Source organism: Microtus ochrogaster, chromosome 10, assembly GCF_000317375.1.
Source record: "Microtus ochrogaster isolate Prairie Vole_2 chromosome 10, MicOch1.0, whole genome shotgun sequence".
Taxonomy (NCBI): Eukaryota; Metazoa; Chordata; class Mammalia; order Rodentia; family Cricetidae; genus Microtus; species Microtus ochrogaster.
The window spans coordinates 80,631,802-80,644,322 of record NC_022016.1 but is presented as its reverse complement, the minus strand read 5'-3'; the positions used below and the strand labels follow the sequence as shown (position 1 = coordinate 80,644,322).

General features: G+C 51.7%; 1 protein-coding gene across 1 annotated transcript in view; it reads left to right on the top strand.

Annotated features, from left to right (window-relative positions):
• The window catches only part of LOC101998596, a 29,696-nt gene extending 20,040 nt beyond the window's left edge, over nt 1–9,656 (top strand). Inside the window, exon 2 of the mRNA XM_026781873.1 lies at nt 9,490–9,656. Within this exon, the coding sequence (XP_026637674.1) occupies nt 9,490–9,640 (151 nt within the window). The 3' untranslated portion in view covers nt 9,641–9,656. The remainder of the gene's footprint in view (nt 1–9,489) is intronic.
• Nucleotides 9,657–12,521: the final 2,865 nt, after the last annotated feature.

Genomic DNA, 12,521 nt, shown 5'->3' with positions numbered 1-12,521 from the left:
TGTGCATGTCTGTGCAGGTGTGTGGAGCCCCAAGTCCCTGTGAGGTGTTTCCCTCCATTTTTCTCCACTGGCTTCTTGTTGTTTTGTTGGACAGGGTCTATCTCTCCACTGGAACTTCCTGATATGGCTAGACTGGCATGTTCTGCAAATGCCTTGAGGTCTTCATGCCTGCACCTCCCAGCTCTGGGATTACAACACTGTTGAGCCTGGCTTTTATGTGGATGCTGAGAATACAAGCTCAGATCCTCTGAGTCATCTCTTGATCTCCCCGCCAATCCTCTTTATGGTCAAATGATGCTCCATTTATGGACTTAGGAGTGATGGACATGAGGGTTGTTTCCTTCTTTTGGTGTATGAGGGGTGCCGCTGTAAATGCTCCCAGACGTCTGGTTTTGTCACATAGGTGACTTCTGGTTAACTTAGTAGGCAGAAGCATTAGCTCTGACTGTTCTTTTTTGGAATTATTCATTCATGTGGCTGACCCCTGGGCTGTCATCCTCTGTCATGCTCAGTTACCATTACTCTGGAGGCCTAGTAGGTGCCTTACTGCTTGGGGTGGGAAGTGTGCTTGATATATCTGGGGCCAGGTATGGGAGAAGCAGGGGTTGCTTAGGGAGGAAGCAATGCCTACCTGGAGGGAGGGGGCAAGTCCAAAGGGCACAGCACTGGGTGCCAGGGCTGCTCCCCTACTTGCTTTTGGCTGCAGCTTCTAGAGGGAGCAGAGACAGAAGAACATGCTCCTACTGCAGCGAGCCTTGTCTCTTCAAGTCCACAGAAAGGGAGTCACCCAGGCCTGCCTCAGGGAGAAGGTCAAACAGTGAGTTAGGACGTGGGAGGACCTGGGAGGAACTGGGGTTCCCCAAGTAGGAGAAGTATGTTGAGACCTGCCTTGATACCTGGGTGGTCGGAGCTGTGGTGTTCAACCCTGGGTCCTAGGATGTTTGGTGTCCTTGGGGTGCAGGTAAGAAGTGGACCAGAACCGCAAGGCTCTGGAGCCTGTGGTTTCCGCTGCTTGCAGGTGTGATGCCTGGTCCCGGCTCTTTCTGAAGCAATACTCTTCTGTCTCTTAGTCCAGGAGAGGGAGTGGGGGTGAGGAATGCCTATCCTGGCCAGGAGATCTTTGCCTGGCTCAGGGAACCCCATCTTGCCTAGTGTACAAGGCATGGGGCAAAGATGGGAGAGATGCGCTTGGTCCTGTCTTGTCGTGTGACTTACTCACATCTGACATGACCATGGTGCTTTGCCTGGATAAGCTACAGTCAGGTCTGGCACCTCTCAGGCCTGTCCATAGTGCTCTCTGCAAATGAAGGCATTTCTCCTCAGGCTAAAGTGTCCCTGGGCAATCAAAGACCCAGGTTCTGCATCTCAGGGAGGGCCCCTGGCAAGGCTGTGTGTGTGTGGGGGGAAGGCCCTGAGGGCTCCACAGAGTTGGTCTCTGACTTAGAGCTCTGAGGGCTGTGGCCCCTGGCTTCCCTCTGGGGAGAAGTTTGGTGTAGTTGGGGGAAAGTTGTTTAGGATCATCTGTCCCCAGCTTCTAGGTGTGCACTAGCCCTAGGCTGTCAGACCAGGGAGGGAGGGCCAGGGAGGCCAAGGGGCAGGGCTGCAAACCCTCTCTTTGGGGCCTAGCTCTTGTGGTGATCAGGGGAACGGGGTTACTGCCCTCCTTCAGGAAGGCTAGCTCTTAGAGGTACCTGTAATAATTTGCCTTGGCTGCTTTTAACAGATAGTCACCTAATTAGGAAGTCCCCCAGGGCTGGGCCTGTCAGGAGTGGAAGCTGGAAGCAGGTCCTTTAGTGGGGCTGTCTGCTAGAGCGGGCCTGGCTGCTGCTTTTTGTCTGCTGGGCTCTTTGGCCTCAATCCCTGTGACAACAGATGCAAGGCCTGGGCCAGGTCAAGATGCTCTTTCTGGAAGGACACCGAGTAGCCTACAGTTGGCTGTGTCCGTTGCATGAGCCTGTTAGCCTGTAGCTTAGTTTCCATTTCAGTTCTGCCTGCAGGTTCATGGGGAGCAGTGCTGCTGAAGGTGCTTTGGGAGTTGTGTGAGGTCTGGTCCCTCCCAGGGATCAGCCACTGCACTTGTCCCTGGCCACTGTGGCTATTGACTTTGCTAACCAGTGGTGGGAAGTGGGAGTGATGAGAAGAACTGGCCATGGTGGGAGGCACTGGGGACCCTCAGGGTAGCTGGTAGCTCTAGAGCTGTCCTGTCTGAGAAGTGGTAGGAGCAGACTGTGAGGCCCAGACAGTTCCCATGATCATGTGAGGGCTGGGGCTAGAATCTGTCCCCTTCCAGCTGCCCTTAGGCCCTGCTACTAGAGTCAGATCTGAGATTCAGTGGGATGCAGGCTTAGATCAGGCAGTCTCCTTTCCCATCAGCCTTTCGGCAAGTCTAGATGGCTGGCAATAGCTTCTGGCCACGGCTCTTCTTGTTTGATCAGGGCTGGGGAGGGCCGAGCCTCCAGACGGCATCCTGAGTACTACTCAGTGGGGACACCTCTGCTTTCCGCTCCCCTGGTGTAGTTGCCAGAAAAGGCTGCAGAGTTGCTTCTTCTGTAATGATCAGTAAAACAGTTTCCATGACAACTGGCTTTGGTTGCTACAGCCTCTTCCTGTTTAGATTAAGCATTTCAGGAAGTCAGCACCATAGTCCCTGAAGACTGGTCTGGTCAGTGGTTTGTTGAGATGGGGCTGGTCCAGGCAGACCTTGACTGCTTCTAAGGATGAGTGGCTCTAACTACCACTATCCTTGCTTCCTCCTCTTCTTATCTCCCCCCCCCCTTTTGTTATTTTATTTTATTTTATTTTTCTGAGACAGGTTTTTTTTTTTTCTGTGTAACCTTCCTGGAACTCACTTTGTAGACCAGGCTGGCCTCAAAACTCATAGAGATCCACCTGCATCTGTCTCCCAAATGCTAGGTGGGATTAAAGGTATGCACCATCATTTTTCTTCTTCTCTGAGCTTGTTTGGAGGTTGTAGCAGGGGAGTGTAGCTACTCATATACCCTTGTCTGAAGATAGGCTCTCCTATATACAGGGAAGGTCGTCCTCTTCCATCGAGAGCACTGAGTGCACAGCTTTGGGGCAGATGCACGTGAAGCAATGAAGAAGCCATGGTGATGGGTGACAGATGTCACAGCCAAATTGCCTTCATATCCTGTTTTTGTTTTTGAGACAGGGTCTCACTTTATAGCTTTGAATGGCTTGGACTCGCTATGTAGATCAGGCTGGTCTCGAACTCACAGAGATCTGCCTACTTCTGCCTCCTGAATGCTTGGACTAAAAGTGTCTTCCGTGAGGGCTTTCTTGACCCCTTCTGAGTCCTAGTCTGGGGAGTTCTAGTTTCATGGTTTCCTAGCCTAGCAGGTACTGTTCATCACAGCTCTATCCAGTGCTAGATTGAATATGTGGGGAACACTTGGATGTAGCTCCTGTGCCAGGCAGCCTGGGTGGCCTCGTGTAGCCAGGGAGGCCATCAGGAATACCCTGGTCTTGTGTCTACTCACTCTTAAGAATTTTTCCTAATGTGAGCTCTCTGCCAACGCAAAAATTCCAATCAAGCCAAATCAAAACAAACCAAATTAAGAAATATCCAGGTTTAATGGGATTCTTGCGCTCTTGGGTGGGTGGCCCCAAGGGGGAACCAGGAGGAAGGAAAAGGGACCACATGATCCTCTTTTGGGAGTTCACTTAAATACTCTGTGGGAGTGGTCCTGACCCCCCTCCCTGACCTGGCATCCTGGAATTTGGAATCCAGACCAATACAACTCTCAAGTCTGAGGGCTGGGGGCTATGCTCCCAACTTAACACTCACCCTAGACATTAGGTGGCACCCAAAGCTGAGATAGGGAGAGGACGGGAAGTCAGCACAAGACCCCAAAGACCAAGTTCTCAGCACAAAGGAGATTGACTTGCCCTAGAGGGACAGAGGTCAGGGAATAAGAGACAAAGACAGGAGACAGAGAGTGAGGGAGAAGGGAAAACAAACAAGGGGTAAGGGGAGATATTTGCCCCAGAGGAACAAAGGACTGCCTCTGGATAGAGCGGAGACGGACGTGACCCACAGGAAAATGGCGGTTTAGGAAGGGAAAAGGGAGCCCTTTTAGGATGAGTTGGTTAATTTTTGACTGGGATGTTAATTAGGGTCGTCACAAGGGGGCTTTTGATTACTGGACTTCAACACTTTGATAGCTGGACCTTGGTAGCCATCCTCAGGTGGAGGAAGTGGCCAAATAAATAGCCAGCTTTAGGAATGTAATCTAATGGTTTTTAGCAAGGCAGAGGGAATTGGGGGAGAAGGGCAAAATGCAAAACCTGTGGGCGCCATGTTTGAAATGTTAGTTCCTGCATTGGCCATGCTCTGGCCTGCTAGAGCCCTTCAGGAAGTCTAGCCCTGGTGACCTGGCTCTGGATGGGGTCAGAATGTTTCCAATTTGAGCCTCTGGGGTTGTGGCTGGTCTCTAGTCCCAGCCTCACCCTGCTCCCTGTTAGGAATTTTTCCTAATGCCAGCTCTCTACCCATGTAAAAATCCCAATCAAGCCAAATCACAACAAACCAAATTAAGAAATATCCAGGTTTAATGGGATTCCTCCACTCATGGGTGGCCCCGAGAGGGAACCGGGAGGCTGTGAACACAACCACTGGCGGGAGAGGAAAGAGCATGCATTTCTCCTTTGGGATTTCACTTAAATACCCTGGGGGAGTGGTCCTGACCCTCCCAGGGAGGGGTCAGGACCTGGCATGCTGGGATTTGGAGTCCAGACCAATATAGCTCTCAGGCCTGGTGGCTGGGATGGATGCGAGGAGATGGGGGCTGTGCTCCCAACTTAACACTCCCTTTCTTTCCCACCTGCCTGTGTCAGACTGTCTTGTTGACGTTGTGGGTGCTGGTCTGTGGGCCACACATGGAGTCTTCGGTCATTTCCCTGCCCCAAGCATGTATGAGGTTGGGCGTCTGGGAGAGGTTGTTGGTGCTTTCCCTTTCTGCTGTGGAGCCTAGAACACCCTTAGAACCTTTTCTTGCTGTGGATGGTTCTCCTACCCCTGCCCACTTCTGGGGTTTGTAGTATTGTTTCTGACTGTGCCCACGTGGGAACTCACACCCTCTCCTTGTTCTCTGGGTACCTGCTGAGACCGAGGGATCTTCTGACCTGTCTGTGCTGGAGCTAGTATGACTCAGCCCTGCCCACACCCCTGCAATAGGCTCAAGGGTCCTTTCTGTCTTTGTCTTTGGGTGCTTGGTGGGACCACGTCTTAGTCCTTTAGGTTTTCTCTGTTGAGTGGAGGGAGCCGGCACACCCCTCCCCTAGTTGTCATGGTTTCCACACAGCAGTGGTTTAATTTTAGCACTGACATTTCCAAGGCAGATTTAGAGATACTGGCCGCTGTCTCAGTGGGCTGCGGGAGGAGGAGACAGAGGTCATCTCCCTCCCAAGCTGTTGCCAAAACGGGGTGTGGGGCCTCTGAATGGCTCACTAGTGCCACACACTGTTGCCTCAGGGGAAGAAGGAAAGGCGTCTGAAGGGGATAGGATGGATGTGGGGGTGTGGCCCTGCTGTGGGAGTGACTTAGAGCAGCCAAAATGAAGATGTCAGATCCAGGAGTCAGTCTTTCCTGCCTCGTGGTTTCTGCTGGCTTCCAGGGATCTCCGGTGTTTCCTGGCTGTAGCCGAGGCACGCTAGTCTCTTACTCTCTCTGCAGTGGCTTTTCTCTGTGTCTCAGAATTTCCCTGTTCCTTTAAGGGCATTAGAGCCCGTTTTGGATGTGAACTCTAAAATACTCATGCATTGAAAGCCTGGTTCCTGATGCAAGAGGTGGGGCTTTGGGGAAATGGCAGGGTCCCAGAGGGCTCTGCCTTCATCAGTGATTTAGTTCATTGGTGAATTTGGAACTGGAATAAAAGTACGTGTGTGTGCGTGTGCACATGCAGGGGGCATGTGTTGGGGGGCATCTGGAGCAGTAGGTCACTGGTTGTGTAACTTTGAAGAGTCCGCCCTACCTCGTCTTTTTGCCACTTTCCAGACCACAGAGCTTGACATATAGGAAGGGAAGATTGGGTCTGGCTCCTGGTTTCCTTCAGTCTATGGCGGTGGGGAAAGCAAAGGAGTGGGAGGCAGGCAAAGGTTCATATCATGGTGGCCTAAGAAGCAGAGAGTGAGGCAGGAACTGGGCTTACCCCTGCTTCTGCCTAGGCTCTGCACCCCACTCTCAGAATCTCCCCAGCTAGTGCTCCCAGCCGGGAACCAAGTGTCTAAAGCGTGGCCTGTGGAGGAGCACATTTCACCCTGTAACAGGTGAGCCTCTGCTGTCCCTTTGTCCCCATGCTGCTCCGCTGCGAGCTCTAGGGCTGAAATCCATCTGCCCTGCTTTTAGATTGCTCCAGGTCTTTGTCACGAATTCTGGCTACAAGCAGTGTGGGTTAATTAACACCTGCAAAGGTCTAACTCCAAGTGCAGCCACTTTCCTAGTTGTTGGGTGAGGCTTGGTCCTAGAAATAAACCAGGTTCAACCCAGGTTATGGGTTCCACGCAGGGCTCTGGGCTGGGCTCTACCTTGGAAAGAGCCCAAGGAGTTTGGGGCCAGGTGCTGTCAGAACAGGTGTGGCCACAATGCCTGCTGTGAGGCTGTGGCTAAGAATGGCTTCTTGGCTGGAGAGATGGCTCAGCGGTTAAGAGCGCTGACTGCTCTTTCAGAGGACCTGGGCTCAATTCCCAGCACCCACATCGCAGCTCACAACTGCCTGTAACTCCAGTTTCAGAGGATCTGACAACCTCACACTGACAGACACAAGCAAAACACCTATATACATAAAATAAAAATAAATAATTCATAAAAAGAATGGCTACCACTTCCCCTGGGGTGGTAGTATGCGCCTTTAATTCCAGCACAGGAATATCTCTTGAGTTCAAGGCCAGCCTAGTTAACAGAGTGAAAAGCTACACAGAGAAACCCTATCTTGAAAAACAAACAAAAACCAAAGACCACAGAAAAGAATGGCTCTCTGACCTTGGTCCTTCTCCCTTATTCTGATGCCTGCGTTCGGTTTAGAGCAGCATTCCCTACCTCATATCTGCCCCCTGGACTGCATGGACTGCATGGGCATCTGCAGTCCCGGGGGCAGATGTGGGCTGCACCCTGAGAATACACCTGCAGGGTGTTGCAGGAATGGCTGGGCCTGGCCAGTTTGCGAGTGCGGAGAAGATGGCCCAGTAGACTATTAGGCTGATGGGATGTAAAATTGAAACCCAGTCCCAGTCCAGTTGACATCTCCCTTCTCCAGGGACAGCTGGAGCTTCTAGCTGGTCACTCTCCAGTGTGCTTCCAGCCCAGATTGTCCCCGCTGTTATTCCTTATTCTTTCTGAGACAAGCTCTTGCTATGTTGCCAAGCTAGCCTTAAGGTAATGTTAATCCTCCTGCCTCAGCTTCATGAGTGCTGGGATTACAGGTGTGAACCACTATATCTGGCTTTGTACCCATCATTATTTTTTAAAAATTATTGTTGAGGGGCTGGAGAAATGACATAGCAGTTGAGAGCATTTGCTGCTCTTCCAGAGGACCTGAGTTCAATTCTGAGCACCTACATTGCATGGCTCACTCTAGGGGATCTGACACCCACTTCTGGCCTTCAGAGGTCCCTGCACACATGTAGCATACACTCATACAGACACATAAGCACAAATAAATCCTTAAATTATTGTGTGCATATATACATCCACACATAAGTAGCTTTAGATCAGCCATGCGTGTGCAGTTATTTGTGGGGACTTGTAATAGGTCTGGCTCCCTCCTCTAGCAGCCCCCATTTGCCACTACCTCCTCTTGCTAGGGTGGGATCGTCACCCCCTCCCAGGTCTCCCCTTTGCTGTAGTGTTGATTTGTGGTGCAGGTCTGGCAGGCACCTGTAGCTGGTGTGAGTCCCTTCATGTTTGGAAGACATCGCTTTGTCCCAGTCCTCTTCAACCTCTGGTTCTTAGTCTCTACCCCGTCTCTTCCACGATGCTCCTCGAGCCTTGGGGAGAGGGCTGGGATACAGCTGCCTCAGTTTTGGCTGAGCACCCTAGACACTAAATTTTTTGGGAGCTTCTGTGAAAAACACAAATTCTTACAATACTTAAGTGAAGGTTCTAGAAGCTGCCTTCATAGTCTAGGACTCCTTGTGCATTGTTAAACCTCACGTTACCGTTACAGCGTGCAGCCACTCTGCAGCTCCACACCCCGGTGTCAGGCAGGCTTGGTCGCTATGTACCGTTTGACTTGGTGAAGGGGTGGCCTTGAAGGTGGGTGGCATCATGAGTGTTTGCCATTTACGTCTGGCTCTTTGAAGCTTTCAGCCCAGCTGGCTAAGTATGTGGTGAAGGGAGCAGCACTGCTTAGCATGTGCTGGGTGCCAGCTGTGCATAGTCCCCTGGCTGGGCAGCAGGGCCCTGGCATGTTCCCAGGCTCTTTGTCTTCCTGAGCCATCGTTGAGGTGTCACTACTGTGACATGTACATTTTACAGCTGAAGAGGTGAAGGAATGATTAATCCAGTTAAGTAATTGATTGGCAGCTCTTGTCCTGGAGTCCCGCCTGCTCAGAACTGGGGCCAGGCCTGATCTCTCAGAATCCTGACTTACTCAGACTGCCAGCTACTGCTGTAAGAAGGCTTGGCAGCTTTAGGCCTGAACCTGCTAGTCTGGGACCTCACTCAGCAGGAGTGAGCTGCAGATAGCGTTAGACACATAGGCATGCTCCCAATACATGCTATTAGTGATGTGGATGTCTGGGCGGTTTGTGATAGCACCGAACTGGCTTGTTGAGAGCCCTGAGCTTTTGTGCAGCCTCTGAGTGGCTGTCTGCTGACAGGAAGTGCAACATCTCTTTTCTGGAAGAATGAGCTAGTGTTTCTATTCTCCCTGACCCTGAGAGATCCCAGCTCCCAGCCTTGGGTCCTTGGTACCACATTGCATCCCTTGAGGACAGGCAACCAGTGGACCTGTGAGTATTTAGTCCAGAGGTCTTGAAGCTGTGGCCTGTGCCTAGTTTTTAGAACAGCTCCAACTACCCTGTCCTCTGGGCCTCCTGATAAGTTCTGCTCTGGGGTTTGCTCCTGGGTTGGCACCTAGCCTGTCTTTGTGCTTGTTCATCTCACCTGTAATCAGAGACCTGGCCCATGGTGAACCTGGCACATGCTCTCTGAGGGACTTGTGCAGCTGAGCCACCTTCTTTCTAGTGGTCTTGTCAGTCCTTTCAGACCAGGAAAGGAGTCTCCCTATGGCACCTGTGACCTCAGGAAGGGAAGGTCCTCTACTTGCCTTCTGTCCCCTATAAAGAGGACTGTGAAGTCCCCTCTGTGCCTGTCAGATTTGCCTTGGTGGACACGCTGCATTGAGGGAGAGCCAAGATGTGTGGGAAGTTCTTGTCCTTCCTGTGGGTACACTTGCTTCTCTCTCCGGGGTGACTGCTATAGTAGTGTTCTCTTGAAGAGGCTTATCTCATGTCTCTTACCTGCTGTAGGATCATGCGGCCAGATGATGCCAATGTGGCTGGCAATGTTCATGGAGGAACCATCCTGAAGATGATTGAGGAGGCAGGGGCCATTATCAGCACCCGGCACTGTAACAGCCAGAATGGGGTAAGTGCCCTGGCCTCTGTTCATATGTGCTAGAATTACCCATGAGACTCTGGACTCCACAGCACCATAGCAGTGTGGGGGTCTGGGCAGCAGTTCACGGGGAGGCCAGATCTGCGGCATATTTATTGCCTTGCCTACTAGGTCCGGGTGTCTGGAGGTTCTGGCACAGTCAACCCTGCTTGGGTCCCAGGGAATAAGATTTGGCCTTGGCCTCAGTGTGGAGGGTGGGACATCAGCAGGGACAAAGCTGCTGGGTGGCTGAAGGGTCTGCTTACCACCTCCATGCTGGGCCCTGTAGGAGCTATGGCTTGCACGTGGTCTTGTCTTGAGCCTTGCTAGCTCCTTGTATGCCTTGTGGATCTACCATTTATTTAAGAGCTGAAGTGTGGGTGCTGCCAGAGTCCCGTCTGTGTCCCTGACTGAACTCTGGTGTTGTGGGCAAATGCTTTGGCTTTCTGGGCTTCAGCTATGGTCTGAGCATTGCTGGCCCTGCATATTGCCTGGCCAGTGTTTTACCTGCTTAGGAGCTGTTCAGTGGGAGGTGACCCTGCACTTATTTTGGGGTCTGTGTAGGACAGTCTCTCTGGGTTTAGAACCTTAGGGTCTCTGTAAGTTGTCATGAGATGAAAGCCGGAAGGACCTGACATTTTTTTCTGAAGGCTAACCAGGGAGAGAGCATCTCCCTTGACAGCAGCTGCCTGTTGTGGTAGGTACAGATGTGGGCCTGCAGGGGGTCTGCAGTGCATTGTCTCTGTGAGCTGTGGGTCTCAGCTAGTGCCCTGCTGGGCAGAGAGGAGGAAGACCCCACCTCACTTAAAGGCCCCTCTTTGGGCTGATGTGAACACAGGGTTTATTCAGGACAGGGAACCCCAGAGAGGCCCTGAGTATTTTGACCTGGCAAAGTTGGCACAAGGGACATACTGGCCTGGCTGTGCAGCCTGCCATAGCAAGGCCCAGACGCCCTGTGCTGCTCCTTGTTTACTGTTCTCACATTGCCCTCTCACACTCGGCACTGAACAGATAGATCTACTGATGCTGTTTAAGCAGGAGTGTCCTGGCTGTGTGTGAGCCTGTGGGACCTTTTGATAATTCTTCTGTTTTCACGCTTCACCAGATCTGCTCTGAGGCAGTTTTTAAGATTTTTAAATAAGAAAAATATGTGTATGTGTGTATGTATGCATGAATACAGGTGCCTTGGAAGCCAGAAGAGAGTGTCAGGTGCCCTGGAGCTGGAGTCATACGCAGTTGTGAGATGCCCAGCTGCTGGGAACAGAATTCTGGTCTTGTATAAGATCAGAACATGCACCCAACAATCTATCTCTCCAGCCCCAATATCCTGGGTCTTGTGCATGCTTAGGCAAGTGAGTGATACTCCTAGTTCTGCTCAGTTATTACTTTTGTAATTACCCCCCCCCCCCCCCCAGGACAGGATTTCTCTGTGTAGCCTTGGCTGTTCTGGAATTCACTCTTGAAGTGCATGCTGTGGGTGCTTGTGACTGGGAAGGGCAGCTTTACTGAGGGCTCATAGTCTGGAGTGCCTACCGTCCTGGCACCTACCATCCTGGCTAGCCAGCAGCCACCCACACGGAGGCAGCTGAAGGCTTCGGTAATGGTTAACAGATTTTCAAGGCTGCATCAGACTTTCAAACCTGGGTTTTGCTGTGTACTTAAGTGATCCTGGAGTGAGGCTGTTTCTTAGTTTTTTGGTATCATGCCGTTGCATCCTTGGCAGGCCACTGCATTGCGAGCAGTTTCTCACAGAATGCCTCTGGGTTGCTTGCTTATATTTTCTTTATTATGGTATCCTGATGAGTCTCTCTGGTAGGCTCCAGAAACCCAGGATGGCCTGTGAGCAGCAGAAGCTGATCTCTCACCCGTGAATTGTCTGGGGAGGGCCTGCTCCCTAGATCACTGTTGGTGCCGTCTTATGGTTGGGTTCACGTGGGACCTCTGGTTGTCTAAAGAGCACTTACCTCATTTAAAGGATGTGCCCCTGGCCCCATCACCCCAAGCACTGCCCAAAGCTCCACTTCTGGTTCTGTCCCTTTGGTGGGTGGAGTTTACACGATGAATTTAGACCAGAGCACAGCATTCAGTCTGGTCAGGGAGCCACCTGTGTCACAGCTTGTGTGTGTAGAACGAACCTTGCCAGCCATTTGGGGTGGCTGTGCGGGCCTTGGTGGGGTGGTGGACTGGGGACTACCTTGTGAAGCTGGCTTCCTTCTGTTGGAAGGTGCTGCCCTTAGAGCTTGGTGCGTCTGGGTGCCCTCTGGTGGCTGTAGAAAGGAGATGACAGTCTCAGAGGCCACCCTTTCTGTAGAGAAGCTTCAAGAGAAAAAGCAGTGTGCATGCACCTCAGGAGAGCTTGACGAGAGACTGGACTTGGGAAGAGGAAGCTGCTTGAGCCTGGGGATGAAGGAAGAGGATGACTTGGGAGGACAAGTGGGCAATGATGCCAATAAAAATTGTAGCACTCAGGCTGGTCATGGTTGAACATGTCTTTATGACCAGCACTCAGGTGGGTCTCTGTGAGTTCAAGGCCAGTCTGGTCTACATAGTGAGTTCCAGGGTAGCCAAGGCCCTGTTTTCAAAAAAAAAAAAAATTAAAAAATGTGGAGTAGCTATCGCCATCCTGGAAAATGTGCTTTAGCTCGTGTGACCTTATCTTACCCTAGAGATGTGGTGACATTGTCACTGCTGCTGTCTCTGAGGGGCTGAGCCAGCCATAGAGAGGTATGGGCCACTTAAGGAGGCAGGTGGCAAGTCTGGTCCATGGAGCTTGAGTCCCTGCTTCCTTGGGATCCAAATCTGGTAGCTCTGTTTGGATATTGTTGTCTTATGCCTTAGATACCAGTCATAGGTGACTCCTAGTCTGAGCACCGTGATTGGCAGTGCCACCTCCTGCCTGGGATTG